We start from the raw sequence: 25,804 nt of genomic DNA, 5'->3' as shown, positions 1-25,804 counted from the left end.
TCCAGGGCCTCTTTCAAGGTGGCACATGTGGTCAGTATATCTTATCTTAGGTGGTGCTAATTTTGATTGTTAGTTAAGGTGGTGTCTGCCAAGTTTCTTCACTGTGACATCACTATCCTTCCCTTTACAATTGGTCAGTATATTTGGGGGAGATAATTTTAAACTATGTAAACATCCTAGTTCTAGCTACCATTGATGAGATTACTGTGGTATTTGAGAAATTGTGATTTTTAAAAACTTCTTTTTACATGTATTGGAATTCTGTAAGGAGCCAATTTCTTTCTCCATTTATTCAGTTACATTAATATGGACTCATGGATATGTGTTTCGGTCTTCAGGTTATAATCTACAAGTATGTATCTTCTTGCTCAGGTGGTTTGAGATTTGGCCTTTAGGAGCACCTTAAAGTGTGAGCCCTGCATTGTTTGCAGGCTTCCTTACTCTCTGGCTCCTCAAGATGCACCAAGTTCATCCTTTGCATTCCCCGTACTAGTCCTGGAATCAGCCATTTCTGCAGAGGCCTCTGTCTGGTCCCTGTTATTGGAGAATCATGCTTTCTTAACGTGTGGCCTAAGCAAGGACACTTACGAACCCTGTGGCCCCCTTCTCTGTGGACCCTGTTCATGTCCTATATGTGATCTCTTAGGAAAAAGGAAATCCTTGGGCTTTAGTTTTCCAACTTTGGTCAAGAATTAAAAGAAGTTCTTTAATTCAAAAGTGAGTCATAATTTTCATGTTTAACCTTTTTATTTTGATACTGCAATTATGCTTATGAGTGGCTATGAATTGTTTTTGAGGTTTCAAAGTCCTAAGAGGACAAACTTACTAGACACACCAGAGAGCTGGAGGCCTAAGTTTTCTAAGGTCAGAACCTGTTTTGAGAGTCCTGTATAGAGACTGGATCCTAGCCCCTTGAAGTTTCAGGATGCCGCACGCTGGCTCACAGTGCTATGTGCTGTGGGCGGAGCCTCCGGAGCTTGGATCCTAGCTCCTCTGTTGGTGCCAGCAGGCTGCTCTTGTGTTTTGGGAGGAAGTGCTCCAGAAGCAACACATGCCTACCTGATGCCACTCTCAACAGCCTTTCAATGTAAGGAGGACATAGGCTGAAGTCAGTAGCAGGGCTAGTAGGCGGTATCTGGAGTTCCCCTTCAATGCTGTGAAACCTGTGAAGAAAATTACATCTTGAAGATAAAAGAACAAACTCATTTCATGTTGTTTGAATGCCAGGTGTGTTTTTTATGGGGATTGGTGATTCTAGAGCATAGCACTGTGAAAGAAAGGATGTATACAAAAGCTTTGACATTTAGAACCATGGTCTGGTCAGTGCCCTGCCATCATTCCTGCAGGTACACCATGACTGACCATGCTGTTCCCCAGAAGGGCCAGCTGTCAGGCTTACATGTTTGCCCTCAGCCTCCAGAGTCCACCCCACTGCCTTGATCTAGTTGATGATGTCATAATGAAACTTGCATCGCTCATCAGTATTGAAGCTGTTGGTAGGCCATAGATTGCTTGACTTTCCTGCTACTTCTAAAATGAAGGTTTTTGTGGGATGTTGGAAAGGACTGTTTTGGAGGGCAGCATTATTGGACGGTGGTTTTGAGGATTTGTCGTTACTTCCAGAATGGCATTATCCCTGGTGAAATGTCTTGGAAGAATAGGGTGGGAAGCGTGAGGTGAGCAGAGCATTATGGTCTTGAAGTCATATGATGAACTTGGGAATGCTAATAAAAGCCAGAGTCTGGCCAGTCATGGCATTGCATTGGCTAAGTAGGGTTGGCCTTGTGGGGCTTTCATTAGGGCTGTTAGTTTGAGGGCTGTCCTGGAAGTTGGAGAGTGACATTAGAAGATGTCTGTCCAGCCAGGAGAACATGTACTAGAATGAAAACCAGAAGAGCAGAATGCATAGCAAGGCCTTTGTCCATTTTTCTTGGCAAGCTCTGTTGAGTATGGCACGTCTAGGAACATGATGGGATCTTGGCCCTCCCTGTTGGTTTCATAGAACTAAATGATCAGTAACTTAAATAACATTCAGCAAACAGAATGTAGCAGAAGAGCCTGCATGTTAAGGGAGGCCTCAAGGGAAAGGGAGGCAGCCCCAGGGAACCGTGTGTTGAAAGGTGGGTCTGAACCGTGGAGTTTGGGGCTGGATTTGACAGCTCTTAGATGCTGAGTTAAGAACTGTGTTGACATATGAGGAGAGTAAGTTAATCAGATCGGCCGACTGAAAGTAGGGCTGCTCCAGCACAGTGCTTGAGAGTGGGCTCTGGCAGGATGAGAGGTAGGCGAGTGTGGTGATGTGATGTGGGAATGAACAGCAGAAGATACCTGAGGGAGGGTCAAGGTGCCTGGGTAGGAATTGCAGTTGACCTCGAGATCACCAGCCTGGGTAACCATAGGTGCCCCAAACTGAGGAAAAACCAAAGGAAATGGGAACAGACTAAGGTTTCAGATGCCTTAAAGCCAGCCACTTGGCTTAACCTAGGACAGGTGGGAACTATTTGATAATAGCATATAACACATTATGCCTCCTGGGTTAAGAGGCATATTATTTTAATTGAAGTAATAAGAAGTGATTTGCGAATCTCTTAGCCAATCCAAGAACATACGTATACATCTAACCATTCACTTTCTCTTTTTAACCTCAGGTTAACTCCAAAGATTGGCTTCCCTTGGAGTGAAATCAGGAACATCTCTTTCAATGACAAAAAGTTTGTCATTAAACCCATCGACAAGAAGGCACCTGTAAGTTCCAAAGGATTCTATTCAGGGGCTACTGTTTTTCATTCTTATACTTGTCAGGATAACAGATTTCTCTCTGTGATGAGTAGCCGGTGATAGTCCAAACTCCCTATGTGGTTACACTGAGGGCCAGAGATCCTGTGGGCCAGGCAGTTGTTGCAGTGGAGACCACTTAACTTTTCACATGATCTTCCTTATGAATAAAAGGGCAGTTCTGAGTCATTAGCCAAATGATAAGCATTTCCCAAAATGCTGTGCTTTTGGTGTGGAGAGCCAGCTTGCCTCCTGGAGCACCTGGGTGTGGGGACTCTCCCCGGCACCTGACCAACAGTGGGACCTGTGAGTCTCAAGGGCCAGATTTGCCTTTCAGAGCTGTGCTGGAACTTACCCAAGATAGGGACAGTCGGACTTGGACCTAAGCATTGCTGGTTCCCAAGGTTTCGTCGAGGCTTCACCCACTTCTGTTGTCAGAAGTGTGCGTCCTCACACAGGTGACACTAGCAGGAAGTCATTTTGGGAGGAGATAGTAAGAAGGCGACACTTCATGTCCTGAAATCTGAGAGTATTGATTGTAATAGCTGCAGAGACCAGTGCATTATGGAAATTTGTTTTGGTTTTATTTATTCTGCTGACATTTAAGCTTTTGTTAGCTCAGAACATTTGAGACATATGCACATACCTGTAGCATTGTAGAAGGGGTAAGGATTTTGTTATCTAATCATAAATCTGGTTCTCTAAAAAATTGCCACCTGAAGAAATTCTGTTATCCACCTTAGAGCCTGTTTTGAATTTTACGAAGATTATAGATTGAAAAGGACTTTGTGTTCTCATGTAATTTTTGTTCCTTAGTTACAGTGTTAAGCTTGGAGAGGCAAACATGGGCTGTGGTCCATACCTTGGTTGTCCGTTAACCCTTTTGGGACTGGGTACTGCTTAGCAATGGTAAATCCACTTAGAACAGTATGTGGTGTTATTGTCCTGTTACTTCTCCCCCCATACAGGTTTGTCTAGCATAATTTAAAATCTGCAGGTCTTGACAATTTTGTGAAAGTATCTTTTTCTTTGTTAAAAATGTCTTGGCTGGGCGCAGTGGCCCACGCCTATAATCCCAGCACTTTGGGAGGCTGAGGTGGCTGGAGCACGAGGTCAGGAGTTCGAGACCAGCCTGGCCAACACAGTGAAACCCCATCTCTACTAAAAATACAAAAATTAGCTGGGCGTGGTGGTGGGCACCTGTAATCCCAGCTGCTTAGGAGGCTGAGGCAGGAGAATCGCTTGAACCCAGGAAGTGGAAGTTGCAGTGAGCTGAGATTGTGCCACTGCACTCAATCCTGGGCGACAGAACTAGACTCCATCTCCAAAAAAAAAAAGTCTCCTGCTGTTTGCAAACTGTTGGCTGCTACTCTGGGTAGTTACACAGTTATTTAAAATTGAATGCATATTGAATGCACTCTAAGGCTCCATGGCAGCAGTTCATGTTAATATGCAACACCATGAATGGAGGGTCATAGCATCTTCATGTCACTTGGGTAGTGAGATTGGTGCGGTTTAGAAGAGCAAGAAAATTCTGAAATCTCTCATCAGTAGGCTGCTGCATACTCTGTGATGCTACTGCCTTTTCAGAACACTTTTATTAAAAATCTGACTAGAGCAGAAGCTCCGGACTAGATTGTTTCAGAATGTTTGTGCGTGTGTGTTTGATATAAGTTCATCTCTTGAAGAGCTGAAGAATATTTCATAATAAGCCCCGAGCAGAAGCCATTGTGATACATCTTGTGCATGTGCCTTTATTATAGAGTAGCCTCATGTGAAGCCATCTCTTAAGCAAAAGAAATATTCACTGGTGGCACGCTGTCCCAGGCACTCTTCCAGGGCTATGTGCGCCATGAGCAAGGCAAAGCTCCTGCCCTGGTGAAGCCTACATTTAAGTGGAGGAAAGGGTTAAAAACAAGGCAGATGAGATACTTCCTGGTAGTAAATTTAACAGTACAGCTGTGATTAAAAACTAAACCGGATCAGAAGATGGGGGTGAGATTCCTTTGGCAGGTTGGGCAGGAGCCACACTGAGGCAGCAGCATCTGCCTTGAGTGGGCCCTGGTTTGAGGAGGTGGAGTTCTGTCACCCCCACATCACCCCAGGGCTGCTCGAGTCACTGCCCTGCTTCAGTCTGTAAACTTTGGGCAGAAGAAGTTCAAGTTTTCAACATCGAACTTGATGTAAAAGAAGAGGAAGCCCCAAAGTTTGAGGCAGTGGGATTCCTTATCTCGTGTTGACTTTCAGGGGTCACCCTCACCCCATGTGGTTTCTGCTGTGAACTCATAATGAGTCTTTGTCCAGTTCTCTCCCAACAATTGGCATCTCCTTTTTAAAAGCCAGCTTCTCTTCCCTGCTAAAGTGCATACAGCAGTTTGGGGCCATGCTTTGGCTCTTTAGATGGGATCTTGTAGACAGCTGACACGGCCTGCCCAGGTGACCTTACGAGGGGCTGAGGCGGCTGCCTTTTCCCTTTCAAAAGGGCCTTTTGTTTCTGTGGCCTCATGGAAAAGGCCACAGGCAGCTGAAATTTGGAGAAAGCAGCATTTCTGCTCTGACTCTTCAACCGCTTCCTCCACGTGGCCTTCCCAGGAGCCCCGCTGCCTTGCTGCCTCCCGCGGCTGCCTCCTGCCATCTCTGCGGCCAGATGAGCCTTGGGATTGGCCTCTTGTGGGAGAGTTTCCCGGCATCTTGGGGACTTGAAAAGGGGCCCTTTGACCTTCTCTCCTTCTGTATTTGTAGGGTCTTGGGTTTATTTTTCTTGAACTTTCCTTGTGCCTAGTTTGCATTTTTACCTTGTTGGTCCTCGGCCAGTTTAAAAACCTTGCTCCAGGTCTTGTCGTGTCGTCGTTCTGCATCAGGAAGCTGCATCCTGCATCAGGTTAGGGACTTGGATTTAGAAACCTTTCAGTATGAATCTTTGTTTTAACTTGAGAAACTGGCTTCCTTCATAAGGCACTGGGAGAGATTACCTGCCAGGCACCATCCTCCCTCACCCACTGGCAGTGGACTCCCCAAATTCTCCTGGTTCCCGTTGCTGGCAGGACCTGTCTTCTGCAGGGAAAGGGGGAGAGGGGGACATCGTTATGTTAACCTGAAGTTACCATTGAGGTTTTTTTTTTTTTTTTTTTTTTTTTTTTTATTGAGACGGAGTCTTGCTCTGTCGCCCAGGCTGGAGTGCAGTGGCCAGATCTCAGCTCACTGCAAGCTCTGCCTCCCGGGTTCCCGCCATTCTCCTGCCTCAGCCTCCCGAGTAGCTGGGACTACAGGCGCCCGCCACCTCGCCCGGCTAGTTTTTTGTATTTTTTTAGTAGAGACGGGGTTTCACCGGGTTAGCCAGGATGGTCTCGATCTCCCGACCTCGTGATCCGCCCGTCTCGGCCTCCCAAAGTGCTGGGATTACAGGCTTGAGCCACCGCGCCCGGCCGAGGTTTTTCATTGATCCGCCCTACCCCTGCACCCCCACAACCCCATAAAGGGGAGTTGGTGCTAATCAGCGTTCTGAGTCAGTCAGAGCCTATTTGGTAGAGTCCTCTGAAGCTGTAATGCAGGATTGTTTCCTCTTGTGTAATAAGGGATAGGTGGGAAATAAAAAGGCAGGTTGCTCCCAGCTCCACAGACTCCTCCCTGGAAAACCCAATGACTTAACAACAAGGGTGTGAAACCCCAAAGACAGCCCCACCCAGGAAGTTCATGGGCTCTCAGGGCTTGGCATCACCTCTCACCCCAGGATTTCTGGAACAGATGAAAAGACTGAGAAGCTAAATAGATTCTTCTCAGATATGTCGATGAGTCTGCTCAGCCAGTTCCTCATTAGGTCTCAGAAGTTGCTGTGGGATGTATCGCGCTGTTTCTTTGTTTTAGCCACCCCGTCCCTGTTCCAAATGGTCAGAAGCTGGATGCTGGGGGCCCTGAGGTTAAAAGGAAGCTGACAAAGTCACTTTTCATGGGAGAAAATAACTTTTCGTGGGAGTTTCTATTCTTCTGTCTTGTAAGCTCATCACAGCAGTAGCAAGGAGTTGGGGCTAAGATTGTCAGCTGTGTCCCGAATGTTTCCAGTCATGGTCATGAGTTTCCTGAATGCTGTGATTCTGCCTTGATTTCGAGGAGGCTCCTCTGGTTGCGGTCTTGGAAGGCAGTAGCAATTGGAGTGACCGCTGTGTGTGTCAGCCAGCTCTTACTGCGCCAGGTGCTGTTCCGAGTACCTCCTGAACGTCACCGATAAGGTGGGAATGCCAGCATCTAACGGGACTGCTGGGAGGATTGAGTCCTATATCTGATGTCCCTTGATATACTGGCATCCCTGCCTTATGGTTGAAGGCCCTGAGCCTGGTGAAGGGATGTGCTCAAGGCCATGGAGCTTGCACATGGCTGTCGGTGCCACACGAGCTGGTGATGTCTGGCAGGTACTGAGCACCTCAAATATTGACCTTGGGAAGATAGAGATGAGTGAATGTGGCCCCTGCTCTCGGGAGCTGATGGCCTCATAGGAGTGAGATGCTGAAAGGAGTCACCGGAGTGAAGCAACAGTTGCCACTGCAGTGAGCATCTGTAGCGGGTGTGGCGGGTGCAGGAGCAGGGCTGGACCGCGTTGAGAGAGAACTGAGAGCACATGGGAGGCTGGGCCCAGAGTCAAAAGGTCTCCGTGTGTGTTGGGCCCAGGCCCTGGAGCTCATCCTGGAGCTCCTAGGCTGGCGTTGACAGTCAGGGTGGTGACCTGGTCAGCATAGCAATAACAGTGTGGGAGGGGAGGCTGTGCCAGAGGAAGCTCAAATAGAAGCAGAGGCAATCCAGGCAAGCATTGGGGACGGAGCAGTGAGGCTGGAGAGGACGTCATGAAAGGTGGCTACCTGGAAGAGCAGGCAGCTCTGAGACTTGAAGGGTTTCCCAAGGCTGAGAGTTCTCACCTTGGAAAAGCTTTGCAGTTTACATGCAGTGGGATTTCAGTGTGCATGCAGCATGTACATACCCACATGTAACCACACACGCAGCACGTGCCCTTCCTCCACCTGTCCTGGAGAATGCACATTTCCAGTGCTGAGACACTGCCATCCCTGTTCTGCTACATTTCTTCTTTTAGAAAAGTTCCGGACCTTTGTGAAGTATGGTTTGGGAGAAGAACACCAAACAAAGGAGCTTAAGTCCAGGTGTCCCTGTTTTGTTTTGTAGGACTTTGTGTTTTATGCCCCCCGCCTGAGAATTAACAAGCGGATCCTACAACTCTGCATGGGCAACCACGAGCTGTACATGCGCCGTAGGAAGCCCGACACCATCGAGGTGCAGCAGATGAAGGCCCAGGCCCGGGAGGAGAAGCATCAGAAGCAGCTGGAGCGGTGAGCATGGGAGGCCAGAGCGGGGGCCTGTGTTCTCCCAGCTCAGCTACCGCCAGCCCTGCCTGCCGTGGCAGCCAGTGCCTGTCAGGTGACTGCGGAGCTGATGGGGAGAGCCTGGTGGAATGGAACCCATTCGCCACACTGGGATCTTTGAGGCCTTTGTCTCTGGGAGGTTGCTGTGGTGCTGAGTCTGGTGTCAGCCCTGGAGCGGCTGCTCCCTCAGGCAGCTCAGGCTGGCGGCAGGCCAGGGTGGCCCTCAGGATGCCAAGTCCATCCTGGAGCTGCACATACCCATGAAGTGTGTTGACCCCTCACTTTCCTGCCAGTCTAAATCTCCCTGTGCCTCTTTTTCCCTGCACCAGGCAACAGCTGGAAACAGAGAAGAAAAGGAGAGAAACTGTGGAGAGAGAGAAAGAGCAGATGATGCGTGAGAAGGAGGAGCTGATGCTGCGGCTGCAGGACTACGAGGAGAAGACCAAGAAGGCAGAGAGAGGTCAGGCGCCCTGGGGCTGGCACTCTACACTGGGTCATGCATTTCCACAGGGGCAGGCGCCACACCCACCCAGCCACCGGAAAGGAAACCAAGAACATGTCCCACAGCGCAGACTCACAACCGAAATGATAAAATAGTTACTTGGTTTGGAAAACAATTCTGTACTTCATTAACTTTGGTGCTAATTGTTCTAAGACATTGTATTTTAAAATTTCCCTAGTCCTTTGCAGTAAGTGCTCAATCACCCAGTTTCCCTGATGAGTACAGTAAGGTTTGGTGCGGTACAGTGATCTTCCCACAGTCCCACAGCCTATGAGTGACAGGGCCATGCTGCACTGTCCTCGACCTCTAGACTAAAACCCAAATGCTTCTTCAGAACCAGACTCCCCAGCACAGCTCCAGTCGACAACCCCAGCAGCTGGGCTGATTACATAAGGTGCCACAGATGCTATGTTCACTGGCAGCCCTTAGCACAGATGGGAAGGGTGTTTGTGTTCTGAGTGGAGTGTGGGCCACCAGCACAGTGGGCGGCTGACCTGGGGAGAGTTAACGCCAAGAGGGTTGAGTCAGACATGGCAGAGGGCGCCTGGCCTACCACGTTGGATGGGTTTCTAGCCATCTTGAGGAAGTTGTCATGGAAACAACAGCAATGAGCTGTGAAGTGCTTTCCTCCAGGGTCACTGGAAGACATCCCCTTGACCTGTGACTTGGTCTAGGGCTCTGTGGCTTTGGGGGTGTGAATGGAAGGCCAGGGCTCCTAGGTTCCTGGGCCAAGGGCTTGAACGGCTCTGGCTTTGTGTCTTCTCAGAGCTCTCGGAGCAGATTCAGAGGGCCCTGCAGCTGGAGGAGGAGAGGAAGCGGGCGCAGGAGGAGGCTGAGCGCCTAGAGGCTGACCGCATGGCCGCGCTGCGGGCTAAGGAGGAGCTGGAGAGACAGGCGGTGGATCAGATAAAGAGCCAGGAGCAGCTGGTAGGAATGGCCTGAGTTTCAAGATGCTGAATTATAGAGAGGCTGCTTCTGTGGATGGAAAATGTGACACCTGCCTTGTAATAATTGTCATGACTGGAAGCTGTAAGCTGATCTGCTGGGGACTGAAGCAGCTGGCGGGGGAAGGGGCCGGGCTGTTGCCAGGGTCACCCGTTGAAGGTGGGTGTGGGCATCCAGGAAGAGATGGCAGGGAGGGTGCACGAACCCTGCTGGCCATGGAGTGGGGGTGACGGGGACTCAGATGTCACAGTGGAGGCTGCTCACCAACACACATTAACACTCATTCACAACTGGACTCTGTTGAAAGGATATCAGAAGTCACTTTAGCTTGGCATTCCCTTCTCAGGCTGCGGAGCTTGCAGAATACACTGCCAAGATTGCCCTCCTGGAAGAGGCGCGGAGGCGCAAGGAGGATGAGGTTGAAGAGTGGCAGCACAGGGTGAGTCTGCATGGGGGAAACCGCACGGCCTGCGGTGGGGCCCTTCTGCAGGTGGGTGGGTTGGGGGAGAGGTCTGGATCAGCTGCCATGTCCTACTGGAAGCTTCTGGGATGTCTCACGATCCTCTGCCGATACCAGTTGTATTATTGAAGTAGACATCCCCAAAGAGATGGGTTTGACTGTACATGAGTCAGTGCAGCTGCTGGATTCACAGAGGGAGGACTTCTGATTGATTTTCACAACCTTGCTCCCTCCACCCCAAACTGTTCAGTGCTGATCTCACAGCCTCCGGTCAGGAACTGGTTTTAAATCTGATTATGTGCCCCTTGCAATGGGGTCACAGTGCCTAAAACACAACCTCCTGCAGCTGGTATATGTAGCGGGCACCATGAAAAGATCCAGGTCCTTGGAAGTCTCTAGGCTGGAGCAAGAGCCGGGCTCTGCCGCCCATGAGCTATTTGGGGGCTAGTAGTATCACCTCTCCCAGCCTCCTTTTCCGTATTGTAGAATGGGGGCGATACCCAACTCATAAAGTTGCTCTGCAGATGTGAGGTCCCATGCCCAGGACCTGGCACAGAGGTTTAATCAGCTGTAGCTGTCATTGTGAGATGCATGCAGGGCTTCTCTCTGGGAGAGAGAAGCTGGGATCCCCTGTGCCCTCCAGGAAGGCACAGCCCCTGAGAAAGTCGGGGGATGGTTCCCATTGGAGACTGCACACCAGCCTTTAAGAAGCTCTTCTCCTTCACAGATCCTCTGTCCTGTTCTTCCCCCACTGTGGCTTCTCCATCTGTGGTGGTGCCTTCTGGGGATGTGTCTCCTGGCTCTCCAGGGCCGCTTCTGCCTAGTGCCTCCTTGCCCTTGTTCCAGCCCCCATTCCTGCTGCCGATCTGTATTAGTCTGTTCTCACACGGCTATAAAGAACTACCTGATACTGGGTAGTTAAAGAAAAGAGGTTTAATTGACTCAGAGTCCCACATGGTTGGGGAGGCCTCAGGAAATTTACAGTCATGGCAGAAGGCGAAGGGGAAGCAGGCACACCTCTTATGTGAGGGCAGAAGAGAGAAGCAAGGGGGGGTGGTGCCAAACACTGAAACCATCAGCTCTCACTTGGAACCCACCCACTAGCACATGACCAGCCTAGGGGAAACCACCCCATGATCCAGTCACTCCCACCAGGTAATCCCCCCAACATGTGGAGATTACAGTTGGACATGAGCTTTGGGTGGGGACACAGCCATATCACCATCCGAAGTTGCAAGCAGAAGACTTTGGTTCTTAGGTTTTTGAGAAAGTACCTGTTAAGAGGTAAGTGAGGAGAGCTGGCTCCAGCACAGATCCACACTAAGCTCGACTCCAGGGCTGGGATGGGGCGGGCAGGACTGGGCATGTGTGACGCTGTTCGAAGGACTGCAAGTGGTGAGCAGGAGACCACTTGATAATGACCGTGGCATGAGGGGAGGCTAGGAACGAGTCTGTTACTCATTTAACAGGATTTTTTTTATCTAAAAATTATATAATGTCTAGAGTTATAGACAGAAAAAAAAGAAATGGTAGTTTTGGGTTTTGTTTTTTTTTGTTTGTTTTTGTTTTTGTTTTTTTTTGAGATTGAGTCGCGTTGTGTCGCCCAGGCTGGAGTGCAGTGGCCGGATCTCAGCTCACTGCAAGCTCCGCCTCCCGGGTTCATGCCATTCTCCTGCCTCAGCCTCCCGAGTAGCTGGGACTACAGGCGCCCGCCACGTCGCCCGGCTAGTTTTTTGTATTTTTTTTAGTAGAGACGGGGTTTCACCATGTTAGCCAGATGGTCTTGATCTCCTGACCTCGTGATCCGCCTGTCTCGGCCTCCCAAAGTGCTGGGATTACAGGCTTGAGCCACCGCGCCCAGCCAAGAAATGGTAGTTTTAAAACTGCCCAGGCTCCGGCATCACAGTTCCTCTTCCTGTCTTGGATGCAGAGGGTTGTAAACCCCATATGCACTTTGAGGGGCTCTTCTTCGAAGCTATGGCCCAGCACGGTTTAGTGCTGCCTTAGCGTGCCAGGACAGAGGGAGGCAACAGTTGGTTCTTACAGCCAGGAGGAAAATACTTTTGGGTGAGAAGTCCTCACCTATTAATTTGCTTTCCAAAGGCCAAAGAAGCCCAGGATGACCTGGTGAAGACCAAGGAGGAGCTGCACCTGGTGATGACGGCACCCCCGCCCCCGCCACCCCCCGTGTACGAGCCACTGAGCTACCATGTCCAGGAGAGCTTGCAGGATGAGGGCGCGGAGCCCACGGGCTACAGTGCAGAGCTGTCTAGTGAGGGCATCCGGGATGACCGCAATGAGGAGAAGCGTATCACTGAGGCAGAGAAGAACGAGCGTGTGCAGCGGCAGCTGCTGGTGAGGCCCAAGGGGCTGTGTGTCTCCAGGGGGCCTGCCTCGCTCTTGCAGCAGACAGGCTTGGGGAAGGCAGCAATGTGAGCCAGCCCCACCTAGCACCCCTCTTGCCCTTCCCATTTTCCTAGGGGAGGGGCTGGGCCATATGGGGAGGAAGGGACCTGACCAATGCTGCTTAATGTTACAGACGCTGAGCAGTGAGCTGTCCCAGGCCCGAGATGAGAATAAGAGGACCCACAATGACATCATCCACAATGAAAACATGAGGCAAGGCCGGGACAAGTACAAGACGCTGCGGCAGATCCGGCAGGGCAACACCAAGCAGCGCATCGACGAGTTCGAGGCCCTGTAATGGCCAGGCCAGGACCGAGGGCAGAGGGGCACTCACAGCGGGCGCTGCCGCTGGCACTGCCAGCCTCGCCACGCTTGTGTCTTTAGTGCTCCGAGTCTAGGAACTCCGAGAGCCCAGTTCCTTTAAAAAGCAGTTACCCAACAGAAACATGGGCTGGGAACCAGGGAGGCGCCCTGGTTGGTTTTCCCCAGTTGTATCATAGTGCCAAGCAGGCCTGATTCTCGCGATTATTCTCAAATCACCTCCTGTGTTATGCTGGGAGCAGGACTGATTAAATTACAGAAAATGCCTGTAAAGTCTGAGTAAGAAACTTCATGCTTGCCTGTGTGGTACGAGAGTCAGCATCGTTAAAGGAAACCGCTGCGTGGCTTCCATCTGTGCCATACTTGTTCTGAATTTGAAATGAGCTCAAATTGATTTTTGTTTTTAATTTCTATGAAGGATCCATCTTTGTATATTTACATGCTTTGAGAGGTGAAAATTTTTTTGGGAAATTGAGTCTGAAGCACTCTCGCACACACACACACAATGATTCCCTCCTTCCGTCACTCCATGCAGCTGGCAGAGAGCACAGTGATCACCAGCGTGAGTGGTGTATGTAGGACACTTGGATAAATTTTTTTTGTTTTTTTTTAGGTTTTTTTGCTTAACAGTTAGAATACATTGTTGTACTTATACACCTTATTAATGATCAGCTATATAGTATTTATATACAAGTGATACTACAGATTTGTAACATTAGTTTTAAAAAGGGAAAGTTTTGTTCTGTATATTTTGTTACCTTTTACAGAATAAAAGAATTACATATGAAAAACCCTCTAACCATGGCACTTGATGTGATGTGGCAGGAGGGCAGTGGTGAAGCTGGTTACCTGCCTGCTGCAGTCACGTGTAAACAGGATTTTTACTGTTAGTGTTGTATGCATGTAATGGACTATGCACACTTTTAATTTTGTCAAATACACACATGCCACTATGACCTTTCAGACTCCAGCCGTGAAGAGACTGTTTGCTTGTGTTTGTTTGTAGTCTCTGCCATGGCCTTGGCAGGCTGCTGGAAGGTAGCTTGTAGAGGCCATTGGTTCTGCCCACTCATTCCTTCTCGTGCACTGCTTACTCCTTCGCAGCTAAGATGCCATGTGCAGGTGGATTCCATGCTGCAGACATGAAATAAAAGCTTTGCAAAGGCATGAAGCAGCATGGGTGTGTACTTGTGTGTGTGGGGTGGGAGGGCCACCGCCGACTCACCTGGGCTCTATGCTGTCGTCTGGCTGGGTTTTTTTGTGAGAGGCCATGGTGTCCCTGGGGGTACACTGGTAAGTCAGAGCTGACGAACCCAAGACATGGTGCTCCGTGGGGCACCTAACCTCCTCTGGAGACAGTTTCCACGGGAGAGGACAGCTCCAACACTCACCAGGCTCCTCTAAAATGCTGCTCACCACTGGGCGCGGTGGCTCACGCCTGTAATCCCAGCACTTTGGGAGGAGGCCGAGGCAGGTGGTTCACAAGGTCAGGAGATGGAGACCATCCTGGCCAATATGGTGAAACGCCGTCTCAACTAAAAATACAAAAATTAGGTGTGGTGGCGCATGCCTGTAATCCCAGCTACTTGGGAGGCTGAGGCAAGAGATTTGCTAGGACCCGGGAGTCAGAGGTTGCAGGGAGCTGAGATTGTGCCACCGCACTTCAGCCTGGTGACAGAGGGAGACTCTGTCTCAAAAAAATAAAATGCTGCTCACAACAAAGCTGTGACTTTTTTTTTTTTTTTTTTTTTTTGAGACAGGGTCTTCCTTTGGCTCAGGCTGGAGCACAGTTGTTTAGTCAGGGCTTACTGCAGCCTCAGCCTCCTGTTCTCAATCCTCCTGGCTCAGCCTCCTGAGTAGCTGGGACTACAGGTGTGTACTACCACACCCAGATAATTTTTTGTTTTTTCCATAGACAGGGTATCTCTTATGTTGCCTGGACTGATCTCACACTCCTGAGCTCAAGCCATCCATTGCAGCCTCCCAAAGTTGCTGGGATTACAGGTAGGGAGCCACCAGGGCCACCAGCCAGCCTTTTACCATTTGATAAGCACTGGAGAATGCCGGTAACAACGTTTATTGAAATCTGGCCAGTTTCTACATCTTGGAGATAACCCACCAGAGGCTTAGGTAACATACATTATTGTTGTATTCAACTTAAATATACACAGATACCAGTAGGTGTTTAAGCCACGGGACAGGACTGCAGATGGAGACTGCTCAAGGTCCAAAGGGTCTCCAGCTGGGACCCTGCACCTGGTTTGTAGCCCCACTCTGCAGACGCACAGTGCTTCACACCCGCTGCAACCTGGAACCTTGAGGCCTTCGTATCAGTGCAGGACAAGGGTCATGTCTGTCCATAGATTGGGGCTGGAAAGGACTTTTTGCCACTGGAGCTTCAATTGTGAGCATGCATCCCCGCCACCAGCTGTGTCTCCCTCTGTAAGAGAGGATGACAACTTAGCCATGGTCAGGGAGGGCACCACTTCATCCCCTCTCAGGTCTTTGAAAATGACCAGCCAGAAAAGTTTTTCACCTTAAGTCCACATTAAAAGGCCAACCACCACTACCCCCACCCCAACAAAGCTAGTGTGGAGACGGATTCACCCAGGCACTCTGCTCTGCGAGACTCTTAACAGCCCGGAGCTCTGTAGTTTGAAAGTGAGGCAAGGACTCTGGTTTGGCGGGCTGGGTCTTCACCAAGGGAGTGGATAGCTGGGTGGATAGCATGGCTAGCTGGGTGGGGCCGTCTCAGACTGGGGGCTGGGCTTTCCCAGGGGAAAGGATTCTTAGAGGAAGACAGTAAGCTTTGGACAAAATATCTTTGAAAAGTAATTGAGCAGTGAGACTTATTTCTCTTCAGTCACTGGTTCTCAGTTGGAAGTCCTTGGAGATGTGTGCAGATGTTTTTGGTTGTCATGCCAGGGACACTGCTGGCAGCTAGAAGCAGTGCCAGGCACAGAACCTCACAGCAGAGGGCTGTCCACCCACCATGCTGGCGGCGCCCTGCCGAGCGGCTCTGGACAGCGTTGCTGTTTTGACCACTTTTGATGAAGTACTTTCTGAATTGCCATTTGTTTGAGTTAAGAAGATATTTTCCTTTAAGAAAATAATCCTTTTATGATTGACGCCAGAAACAAAAGCAAATACTGTGCCTAGCCCGTTTGGAGGCCTATAATTTTTGTTTCTTTAGCAGATCTAAATCTGATTTAAATTGTCAAAATACTTGGCTGTATTATGGCTCAGCTATAGAGTAAAAACTAGACTTAGGAATTTCCAATTAAGGTAGGCTAGGCAATTTCAAAACCAGTTAAGTCACTGCCCTGTTGCAAGCATTTTCTCTGCACAGTACCCATTAGGATAATCACAAAGGATAAATGTTTGGGATCAATATCTCAGACTTACTTGAACCAAGCCTGGCTCCCCCAAGCAAGCGGTCGTTCATTCCAAGGAGAGCCTGGTCCCACACGGTTAACTCCAAGCTCGACTGCCTCAGCTGAGCTGGGGTTACGCCACTGAAGACAAACGAGTGTTTCCACTGGGGACAAGCCTGCTTCTTCAGTACTGGCGACTTCAGTCTCAGTTTTTGTTGGTCTGGCAGAGTGAGACAGCTGAAGAGGGAACACAAACCCTGCGATCACTGCCACCCACATGGCTTCCTCTCCCGAGGCCTGTGCATCAGTGCAGACCAGAAGCACTAAGAAAAGTGACAAGTCCACAACATCCACACCCTCCACAGTGAAGCAGGGTGGGAACCACAGGATTCGGCACATCTCCCTTAGGGCTGAATTCTGCATCAGGTATGAAGGGTGAGTTGCATGCTACGGCCTCGCGGCCCTCATCTTAATCTTCCCTCCTTGGGGTGCCTTGAATGCAAATATACACGTTACCTCCTTTTAACCCTGTTCTCAGGAAAATCCACTTACAAAAGCTTGTCCAAGGCCATGCAGATAAGCAACAGGATTAGAACACAAGCTCAGTTCTCCTTTTTTTGAGATGGAGTTTTGCTCTGTAGCTCAGGCTGGAGTGAAGTGGTGCGATCCCAGCTCACCGCAACCTCTGCCCCCCAGATTCAAGGAAGTCTCCTGTCTCAGCCTCCTGAGCAGCTGGGATCATAGGTGCCCACCACGACACCCGGCTAATTTTTATATTTTAGTAGAGATGGGGTTTCATGTTGGCCAGGCTAGTTGCGAACTCCTGACCTCACATGATCCACCTGCCTCGGCCTCCCAAAGTGCTGGGATTACAGGCACGAGCCACTGCGTCCAGCCTCAGTTCTATCTTGACCGTCATTTTTCCCTTATGTCACTGACGGAGTTTGCACTTCAATGTAATAACTAATGGTATTTGCCTTAGAGGGCCACCCTGTAGTGAATGAGAGAATGAAATGTGGACAGTCATGCATTTTACTGTTGGTCCAAGAGGAGATGTTAAGCTCAGGAAATATTTACTGAACACACTACTTTTTAATGCTTGATTTCAAAACTGGCTTGCTGATATCACAAGAACTGAGAAGATTAGGGTTTCCGGTACCCCAGTATGTACACATCCCATGAATTTTTGGCAATCAAGGTCTTTAATATGTGTTATGTTAGATTTTCACAGGAAAGCTAAAATAAGACATTGTAAGTGGCTTACATTTTTTGGTGTTCCCTGCAGGTTCTGGGCCAGGTTGTGATGTATACTACATCATCAATAAATATTTGATTACATCGAATACCTACCCCTTAACAAATGAGTTCAAGGTGCCATCTGGCCGCACAGGTAAATTCTTGGCTCCCAGCACTACCAAACAAAGTTGGCTATTAAGTGACGACTCATCTGTCCCTGGAAGGAAAGCCAGTATTCACTGTCAAAGCCACGTCTCCTGACACGTTAGTATGCAGTACCACCACCCCAAAACCAATAGCTTAGCAAGAGAATCTGCCACAGCCCTCAGACCCCAAGAGGGCAGGTGGGAGTGGTGCAGTGGGCTCCGCTGGCCCTGCCCACAGGCTGTGGCGCTGCCCACACTGTGCCGCTCTGTGGTCAGGTGGAGGACAGGATGGAGGGATCACTAAGATCCTAGCAAAGAGTAAAGAGGAACACAAGGAGAGGGAAGACGCTGAAGTTTGAGTCTTAGTTGTAGCCAGCAGTTTGGGGGGAAGTGAGAGCCCCGAGACCCTGTTTAGGAGGTTGGGATGGCCATGGGGCACTTGCTGCTTGTCTGCTGGTGACCTTGGGTAGCAGAATTCCCTCTTCTAGCCAAATAGGAAGTCACTGAAACAACAGAAATGTGCATTCTTGGCCAGGTGCGGTGGCTCACGCCTGTAATCCCAACACTTTGGGAGGCCAAGGCAGGCAGATCACGAGGTCAGGAGATCAAGACCATCCTGGCTAACATGGTGAAACCCCATCTCTACTAAACATACAAAAATTAGCCAGGTGTGGTGGCGGGCACCTGTAGTCCCAGCTACTCAGGAGGCTCAGGCAGAAGAATGGCGTGAACTTAATACAAAAAACTAGCTGGGTGAGGTGGCGGGCACCTGTAGTCCCAGCTACTCGGGAGGCTGAGGCAGGAGAATGGCGTAAACCCGGGAGGTGGAGCTTGCAGTGAGCTGAGATCCAGCCACTGCACTCCAGCCTGGGCGACAGAGCGAGACTCCGTCTCAAAAAAAATAAAAAAAAATTAAAAAAAAAAAAGAATGGCGTGAACCAGGGAGGTGGAGCTTGCAGTGAGCTGAGATGGGTCGCTGCACTCCAGCCTAGGCTACAGAGCAAGACTCTGTCTCAAAGAAAAAAAAAAAATGTGCATTCTCCCTATCCTCCTTCCCCACTCTCCTCCTTCCCCACCCTCCTGCTTTCCACACACCCCATATTACTGAAGGAGTAAAATCTCCACAGGGTCCCTGAGGACCCACCTTCCTGACCTACTTCATTTGCTGGGCAGCAGCTACCCACGTGCCTGGAGGCAGGGATTTATCTCATCTGAGCCCTGCAGGTGCCAGCGCCTCGAGATGTGCTTTTGGCTCCACGTTGTCATGGAGCCTCTGTTCTTCAGGAGGGTCTACGGTTCCCCCCAGAGACCATCCAATCTGCCCCTGGGAGGAAAGCCTAGGGCATTATCCTTAGAGGAGAGTAGAGAGGGCATCGGAGGCCTTGTCTGCTTCTGGTCACCCGTTTCCCCCCAGGCTATGGGCTCCAGAGAACCTCTTCCCGGCTCGCTGCATCGCTCAGAAAAGAGCTGCTGGAGCTGGGCATGGGGGCCGTAGAAAGGAAATGCTAGAAAACTTTCACCCCACCGCTCAGTCTGCCTGCCACACCAGCCTCTGTGGACAATGACACAGACGATGTCCACGGGGCTGGAGGCCACCGACCTTGAGCCTCTTGGAGTTTTCTGGGCCCTGAAGGGAGGAGCAGCTTAGCTCGGACTGTGAGCTCTCCGTTGCTCTGAGGAACGCTGTCTTCGTATTTCTCTGCCTGGAGAAGAAAGGCACAGCTTAGGCACAGTACTCCCCAAGTCCCGAGGACCTTCCGGGCTCCTCTGGTTGTCTCAGCTCTGTCCACAGATGCTTCCCCCTGGCCCCTGCAAGGCCCTGGGGGGAGCAGGCGTGTGTGTGGCAAGACTGGTCTTCTTTCCATCTATGGTTTCACACCCACCCTCCCCAACCCCAGCGTGGGGAGGAACAGCTCGGCCACCCCAGCGAACCACAGCCAGATGAGCTGAAGGAAGCAGAGTGACTCGAGGGCATTGCACACTCCCTAAGACATTTCTACGAAAACCCAGACGCAGCCTAAGTTTGAAAAACAGAAATGAACTCAAGCCTCCACCCCATCCACCCCACCCAGGTCAGTAGAGATTCGCGCTGCCCTCCAATGCCAAGGACTGGCACAGATGCTGGGGACAGCATGGGGCATAGACTCTGCCCAGAGCCACAGGGGGTGGCCCCCCAGGGTGTGGTAAGTCTGAGGACACGTCCCTGCCCACCGAGGCACTTCTGTCATGAGTGGTTTTGCCAGAAAGTGAGTGAAGAGAGGGCCGGGAGAAGAGATGATCCTGAAATCCATACCATCTTTCTCCCAGTGGGGTGGGAGGAGAGTATTGGGAAGAGACTAGAGCAGGGATATCCAGTCTTCCGGCTTCCCTGGGCCACACTGGAAGAACTGTCTTGGGTCACACATAAAATACACTAACACTAACAACAGTTGATGAGCTTAAAATCACGAAAAAGTCTTATGTTTCAAGAAAGTTTATGAATTTGTGTTGGGTTGCACCCAATGCCATCCTAGGGCCAGGCATGATGACTCATGCCTGTAATCCCAGCACTTTGGGAGGCCGAGGTGGATCACCTGAGGTCAGGAGTTCGAGACCAGCCTGGCCAACATGGTGAAACCCCCGTGCCTACTAAAAATACAAAAAAACTAGCTGGGTGTGGTGGCGGTGCCTATAATCCCACAGGCTGAGGCAGAGAATTGCTTGAACCTAGGGGACAGAGGTTGCAGTAAGCTGGGATCATGCTGCTTCACTCCAGCCTGGGTGACAGAGCAAAACTCCGTCTCAAAACAAACAACAAAAACCAAAAATCAGAGCCGTCCTGGGCTGCAGGTTGGACAAGTTTAGTCTCGACACATCCGGGCCACCATGGCTTCTGCCAGCACTGAGAAGCAGCCCTCTCAGTTACCCTCAGAGGCCTCAAGACTTCTGGGAGCCCACATGGGCAAGCCCCCGTCTTCCTGGCCCTCGGGTACCAAACGAGATATGGCTGTCTCCAGCTTCAGCAGTCAGAAACCGAGTCAGAATGGAGCCCAGGGGCAGGCCTGTGGGCGGACTCCCCACCCCACTGGCTTTAGGAGGGATGCCTTTCAGCTCCATGCCATCTGCTCCTCACCCACTTGCCAGAGCAGGCTCAGTCTGATGAGGCCTGGTGGCCACCTGTCCTATTCCAGGCCCTGTGCTTGTTCCAGGCCTTGTCTTCAAGCTGATGACAGAGGTGTGGGAGAGATAGAGTGCACGGGGGATTCAGCCTCTGACAGAAGGGAGTCTAAGCTGGAAACAGGGTGTCCTGGAGGAGCTGATGCTCTTCTGAGAGATGACAGAGTGGGGATGAGAAGAAGGCATGGAAGCCAGACGCTTCACCCACCCGCAGCATGGCTGGGGCAGGAGCAAAGGGACACCGAGGCTGAAGATCAGGCCCAGAGACGGCAAGCATCCTGAGCTCCGGATCCTGGAAGGGAGGCCACTTCTGGTAGGGGTAATCAGGAAAGGCTTCCTAGAGGAGGTAGGCTTTGGGTTGTCTTGGGCTGACCTTGGATAGGGGATGCATTCCAGGTGGGCACTGGGAAGGGGAAGTCTAAGCCCAGACTCTAGCTTGGGGGAGTCAGCACAGGCAATGGGAGTGTGGGCATTGCCTGGAGGAGCAGGGAGGGGGCAGGCGGCTCACCAGCAGGCCTCAGCTGAAACCTGAGAAGCTTTCCGGCACAGACACTGCAAGTCCCAGCTGTGCTGGCTCCAGAGAGGAAAAGAAGCCAGATGGCCCCCGTGCCCTATGTCCAGGTTGGAGCAGAAGGCTGGGCCTGCTGTGGGCCCTTGGCTGAGGGGAGTAGTCCATCCAGTTGGTTTGTTTTTGTTTTTGTTTTGTTTTGTTTTGAGATGGAGTCTTGCTGTCGCCAGGCTGAAATGCAGTGGCGTGATCTCGGCTCACTGCAACCTCCGCCTCCCAGGTTCGAGCAATTCTCCTGTCTCAGCCTCCCGAGTAGCTGGGATTACAGGCGCACACCACCACACCCAGCTAATTTTTGTATTTTTAGTAGATACGGGGTTTCACTGTGTTAGCCAGGATGGTCTCAATCTCCTGACCTCGTGATCTGCCTGCCTCGGCCTCCCAAAGTGCTGGGATTACAGCACTTTGCTGAGAGCCACCGTGCTCGGCCTCCTGGCTGGGGTTTTTAAAGAGATGGTAGAAGCCCACGTTTTTCATCCCTCATGGTCTCACATGAACTCTCTCCCAGTCTGAGATCTGGACACAGAAAAGTACAAAGCAGAGTTTCCAAAAAATGCTAACCTCTCTCCCAGGCCTCTCCTCCTACCTGCACAGCCTGGGGGACACGGATCCTAAATCGAGCCTAGTTAACTCCTCTGACCCGCCCACCTGCCCATTTGCTATCTATCTCCTGCTGTACAATTCCAGACCAGGAGCCGGAGCTCCACAACCCAGCCAGGGTGCCCTCTGCCTTCCTCATAGCATTGGGTCCAGTCATCTGTCACCTATTATTGTTCTGAGAGTACCTGGGGTTCAAAGGTTAGAAACAATGCACTGTAGCCCCCAGGGGAACTGCATAGCTGTGGGTGGTGCCCGCAGGGAAGGGCATGGCCGGCTTCCAGCAGGTCAGCCACCAGCAAGGTGAGGCCTCTGCCAGGGGAAGCCACAGGACCTGATCCAGTCGGGTCTGTGTGTGATGCTGAGGCGGGGGCTGTTGGGGTACTTGAACAGAGCTGAAACAGTTAAAACAATCCCTCCGTCCACCCCACCCAGGAGAAAGTAACTATTTGAAAGTCACAGCGCCAGGCCGGCAAGCACACACTGTCTTGGGTCCAAGTCTTTCCAGGTATGTTTTCTCCTCTGGGATCTCTCTGAAAAGTGATTTCTTTATCACAGTGGGGATGGAGGGCACTCAGTCCAAAACCAGACATCACCTTGGCCCGGAGCGGATGCCAGCAGAAGGACTGTGTTGTGCTGTCTTCAAAGTCCCACGCGGCCAGAGGAATGATCACTTCTCCAAGAAACACTCTCCGGGCCAGCGTGCCCAGATGCCACACCGAGACCTGCAGCTGCCGGGTCATCAGCTGGGCAGGGGCCACCTGATACTGCAGAGGCAGAGCAGAGATGGTCAGGTGGGCTCCTGGGGCCCGCACTCCTAGGATCTCCGACCCCACCTCCCAGGGCCCCACTTCCTGGGGCCTGGCGCAGGCCTCCCTCCCACAGGCTGAGTCCAAGATGCGGATGCAGCCAGGGACCTGATGTGGTTAGGGGGGCTCAAGGTGCTTACAGCCAGGTTAGGGCGGGGGGGTCCTCCCTCTGCTCAAGAACCCCTCCCGCTACTCCCCAGGTGCCCAGTGCTCTGCCTGGGGACAGGCTAGGGTAGCCCTGGCAGCCACTGAGCCCCTCCAACCCCCAATTCTCAGAACAAGACAAGGATGAAAGTCCTTGCCCAGCCCACGCCTACTAGAAATCAAGCCAAAGTCTATGCTCACACAGGATTTGAACTTCCATCTGAACACTGCACCCAGCCAGGCTTAGCCAAAAATACTGAAAACAGGCCCAAAAATACTAAAAAAAAAATTTTTTTTTGGAGACAGGGTCTCACTATGTCACCCAGGCTGAAGTGCAGTGGTCCTATCTCAGCTTACTGCAACCTCTGCCTCCTGGGTTCAAGTGATTCTCCTGCCTCAGCCTCCCGAGTAGCTGGGACTACAGGCGCTCACCACCATGCCTGGCTCATTTTTTTGTATTTTTAGTAGAGACAGGGTTTCACCATGTTGACCAGGCTGGTCTCGAACTCCTGACCTCAAATGATCTACCCGCCTTGGCCTCCCAAAGTGCTGGGATTACAGGCGTGAGCCACCGTGCCTGGCCTGTATTTTTTTTTTTTAAGCCAACCATGAACTCCCCCTCCTCCATTCCCCCCAATACCACATATTTGCCCTGGAGGGACAGTGCCTGTGTCCAGGCATGCAGGGCCTGTGCTGGCTTGGCAGAGGCCAACACGATGTTCCTACTGTCCGCACAGGAAGTTCCCAACACACCCAAGAGTGACGAGAGAACCCCTTCCCCAGCCAAGCATGGGTTCTGCCCCATAAAGACTGGAGGCCAAAGGCCCCTGTGTGACACACAGTCCTTCCCAAGGTATGGCTGACTCCACCTCAGCCTCTGAGGGCCTCACTTTAAGCTTATTAGTTGGATTTTCTCAATAATGAACAAAACCTACAAGTTATTGAACACAACCTACAAGTTACTGAACACTTATTTATTTCATACCAGGCTTTTTAGATGCATTGATCTTTTTAGCTTTCACACACACCCCACGAGGTCAGTATTATTCAGACCAATTCACAGGTGAAAAAAAAGAAGCTTGGAAATTCAGCGACCCTCCCTTGGTCTGGCAGCCAACACTGTAGGCCTGAGTCACATGCACTGACTGTGTCCAGGCCCAAGTCTCGCTGCTGACCTCTGTGGCCCTTGCTGCCCTCACTCTGGTGCTTGTTTGGGGTTTGAATGGTGACTCCTCGTGAAATGGCTGTTGCTGTGAGGCTGGACACTTGCACCCACTTGCAGCAGCTGTGCCGTTTGTTTACTTTGGGGTTCATCTCCTCATGCCTACCTTCACCCATCTTTCCAATCGAGGGATGAGATGGAATAAAACAGGAACTGAAACGCAGTAACTTCTCTCCTTCAGCCTCTGCAAACAGAGGGGAGGCACAGCAGGGCCGTCCCCTGCTCTTATGGGCAGCTGGGCTGCCCATAGGCTCTGTGCACACTTCTGACGTCCACAGGCCAGGCACACATGGCTTGGCTGGCCAGGTTAGCTTCCTCGCTTCATTCCTTCTTTTCTTCCCCGCTGGGATGGCTTGTGGCCACGGAGATGCGAATTTCTTGGGTCACATTCCTTTTTCTCCTGCCTTTGGATAACTTTGAGCCAGTTTTCCCTCAAGTCCATGGGTCCATATCTTTTCTAGGGGGACAGGATCTCATTCTCTCACCTAGACTGGAGTGCAGCGGTGTAATCTCAGCTCACTGCAGCCTCCACCTCCCAGGCTCAAGGAATCCTCCTACCTCAGCTTCCCAAGTAGTTGAGACTACAGGTAGGTGTCACCATGCCTGGCTAATCTTAATTTCTTGTAGAGATGGGGGTCTCTCTACATTGCCCAGGCTGGTCTCAAACTCCTGGGCTCAAGCCATCCACCCATCTCAGCCTCCCAAAGTTCTGGGATTACAAGCGTGAGAAGCGTGAGCCCCCACACCCAGCCCATGGGTCCATTTCCGACTCTGCCCCACATTCAATCTGTCTATAAACTCTGGAGTGACGTGACTATTCCCTATATTTCCGTTACATTCCTTATCAGTTAGTCCAGGCAGCTGGCCAGCGGGCTGGCTGCATCTGCTGCCCTCTGAGAAATGAAGTGGTTACTGGAACACTACGCCACTTAGCAGGGTCGGGCTCGGGCCCCAGGCAGCTCTCTCATCTCCAGCTGTGTGTGGGCGACGCTCAGGCCACTTCTTCTGTGTCCTTACTCATTGCTCGCCCCTTTCTGTCAATAGGACTACTCCCTGCTGCATGTAGAATCTGCCTTTTCAAACCAGACGTATTTTCCATTGCCCTGTTAGGTCCACAAGGCTTGCTCCAGGTTCAGCAGGGAATGAGGTGTAAGGATCATTCGAGAGCAGGGCTGGGCAATGACCAGTGTCACCCCGTGAGATCACTTCATCTTCTCCAGGCCCCCAAGACAGTGGTCTCAAATGGGGTATAAGTCTCCCTGGGTCCAGAAAGGCTTGCCAAGAAGTACTCTGCTCAGAAAACTTTGAGGATCAATTTCTAGATCCTCGCATTGGATGTGCACTTCTCTCAAAACTGGCTGGAGACAGTTCTCACAGCCTCATCCACCTGAATCGTACTCTGATGGCTCACCCCAGGTCGCACAAAGCTCCTGGGTGCAGCACAAAGGGGTGATTGTGATTGGAAATACTGCCTTCTGTGAGACTTTCAATGATGGATCAGCCTCCCTGGCTTCCCATCCTTCGCATCTTATGCATATTTCTATTAAGGATGAGGCTGGCCAGTGTTAGGATGTTCTGCATTTAGGATCGATTAGAGATGCTGATTATTTTAATTGTAACTGGAAAATTTCCCAGGATTATAAAACATTCACAATACACTCGATAAGACCCATGGCTAAAAATTTTAAGTGATATCTTTGAGATTCTGTGCACATTTTAAGTAAGGTAGGTAACCATTTAAATCCAATTATATAACTAATTTTTTTTTTTTTTTTTT

At 50.8% G+C, this 25,804-nt stretch overlaps 2 protein-coding genes across 4 annotated transcripts in view; one reads left to right on the top strand and one right to left on the bottom strand.

Moving 5' to 3' along the window:
* Positions 1 to 13,942, top strand: part of EZR (ezrin) — a 57,506-nt gene extending 43,564 nt beyond the window's left edge. For both annotated transcript variants that reach the window (XM_011952769.1, XM_011952770.1), the window contains 7 exons: positions 2,649 to 2,745; positions 7,945 to 8,108; positions 8,471 to 8,601; positions 9,410 to 9,570; positions 9,935 to 10,027; positions 12,152 to 12,403; positions 12,588 to 13,942. In XM_011952769.1, the coding sequence (XP_011808159.1) occupies positions 2,649 to 2,745; positions 7,945 to 8,108; positions 8,471 to 8,601; positions 9,410 to 9,570; positions 9,935 to 10,027; positions 12,152 to 12,403; positions 12,588 to 12,752 (1,063 nt within the window). In that variant the 3' untranslated portion in view covers positions 12,753 to 13,942. The remainder of the gene's footprint in view (positions 1 to 2,648; positions 2,746 to 7,944; positions 8,109 to 8,470; positions 8,602 to 9,409; positions 9,571 to 9,934; positions 10,028 to 12,151; positions 12,404 to 12,587) is intronic.
* Positions 13,943 to 14,840: 898 nt separating this feature from the next.
* Positions 14,841 to 25,804, bottom strand: part of SYTL3 (synaptotagmin-like 3) — a 107,824-nt gene continuing 96,860 nt past the window's right edge. For both annotated transcript variants that reach the window (XM_011952771.1, XM_011952772.1), the window contains 5 exons: positions 22,449 to 22,619; positions 19,132 to 19,234; positions 17,500 to 17,602; positions 16,181 to 16,386; positions 14,841 to 15,215 (listed from right to left, as the gene is read on the bottom strand). In XM_011952771.1, the coding sequence (XP_011808161.1) occupies positions 15,106 to 15,215; positions 16,181 to 16,386; positions 17,500 to 17,602; positions 19,132 to 19,234; positions 22,449 to 22,619 (693 nt within the window). In that variant the 3' untranslated portion in view covers positions 14,841 to 15,105. The remainder of the gene's footprint in view (positions 15,216 to 16,180; positions 16,387 to 17,499; positions 17,603 to 19,131; positions 19,235 to 22,448; positions 22,620 to 25,804) is intronic.

The sequence above is a fragment of the Colobus angolensis genome, unplaced genomic scaffold, assembly GCF_000951035.1.
Source record: "Colobus angolensis palliatus isolate OR3802 unplaced genomic scaffold, Cang.pa_1.0 Scaffold35, whole genome shotgun sequence".
Classification (NCBI taxonomy): domain Eukaryota; kingdom Metazoa; phylum Chordata; class Mammalia; order Primates; family Cercopithecidae; genus Colobus; species Colobus angolensis.
This window is presented reverse-complemented; position numbering and strand designations above follow the sequence as displayed.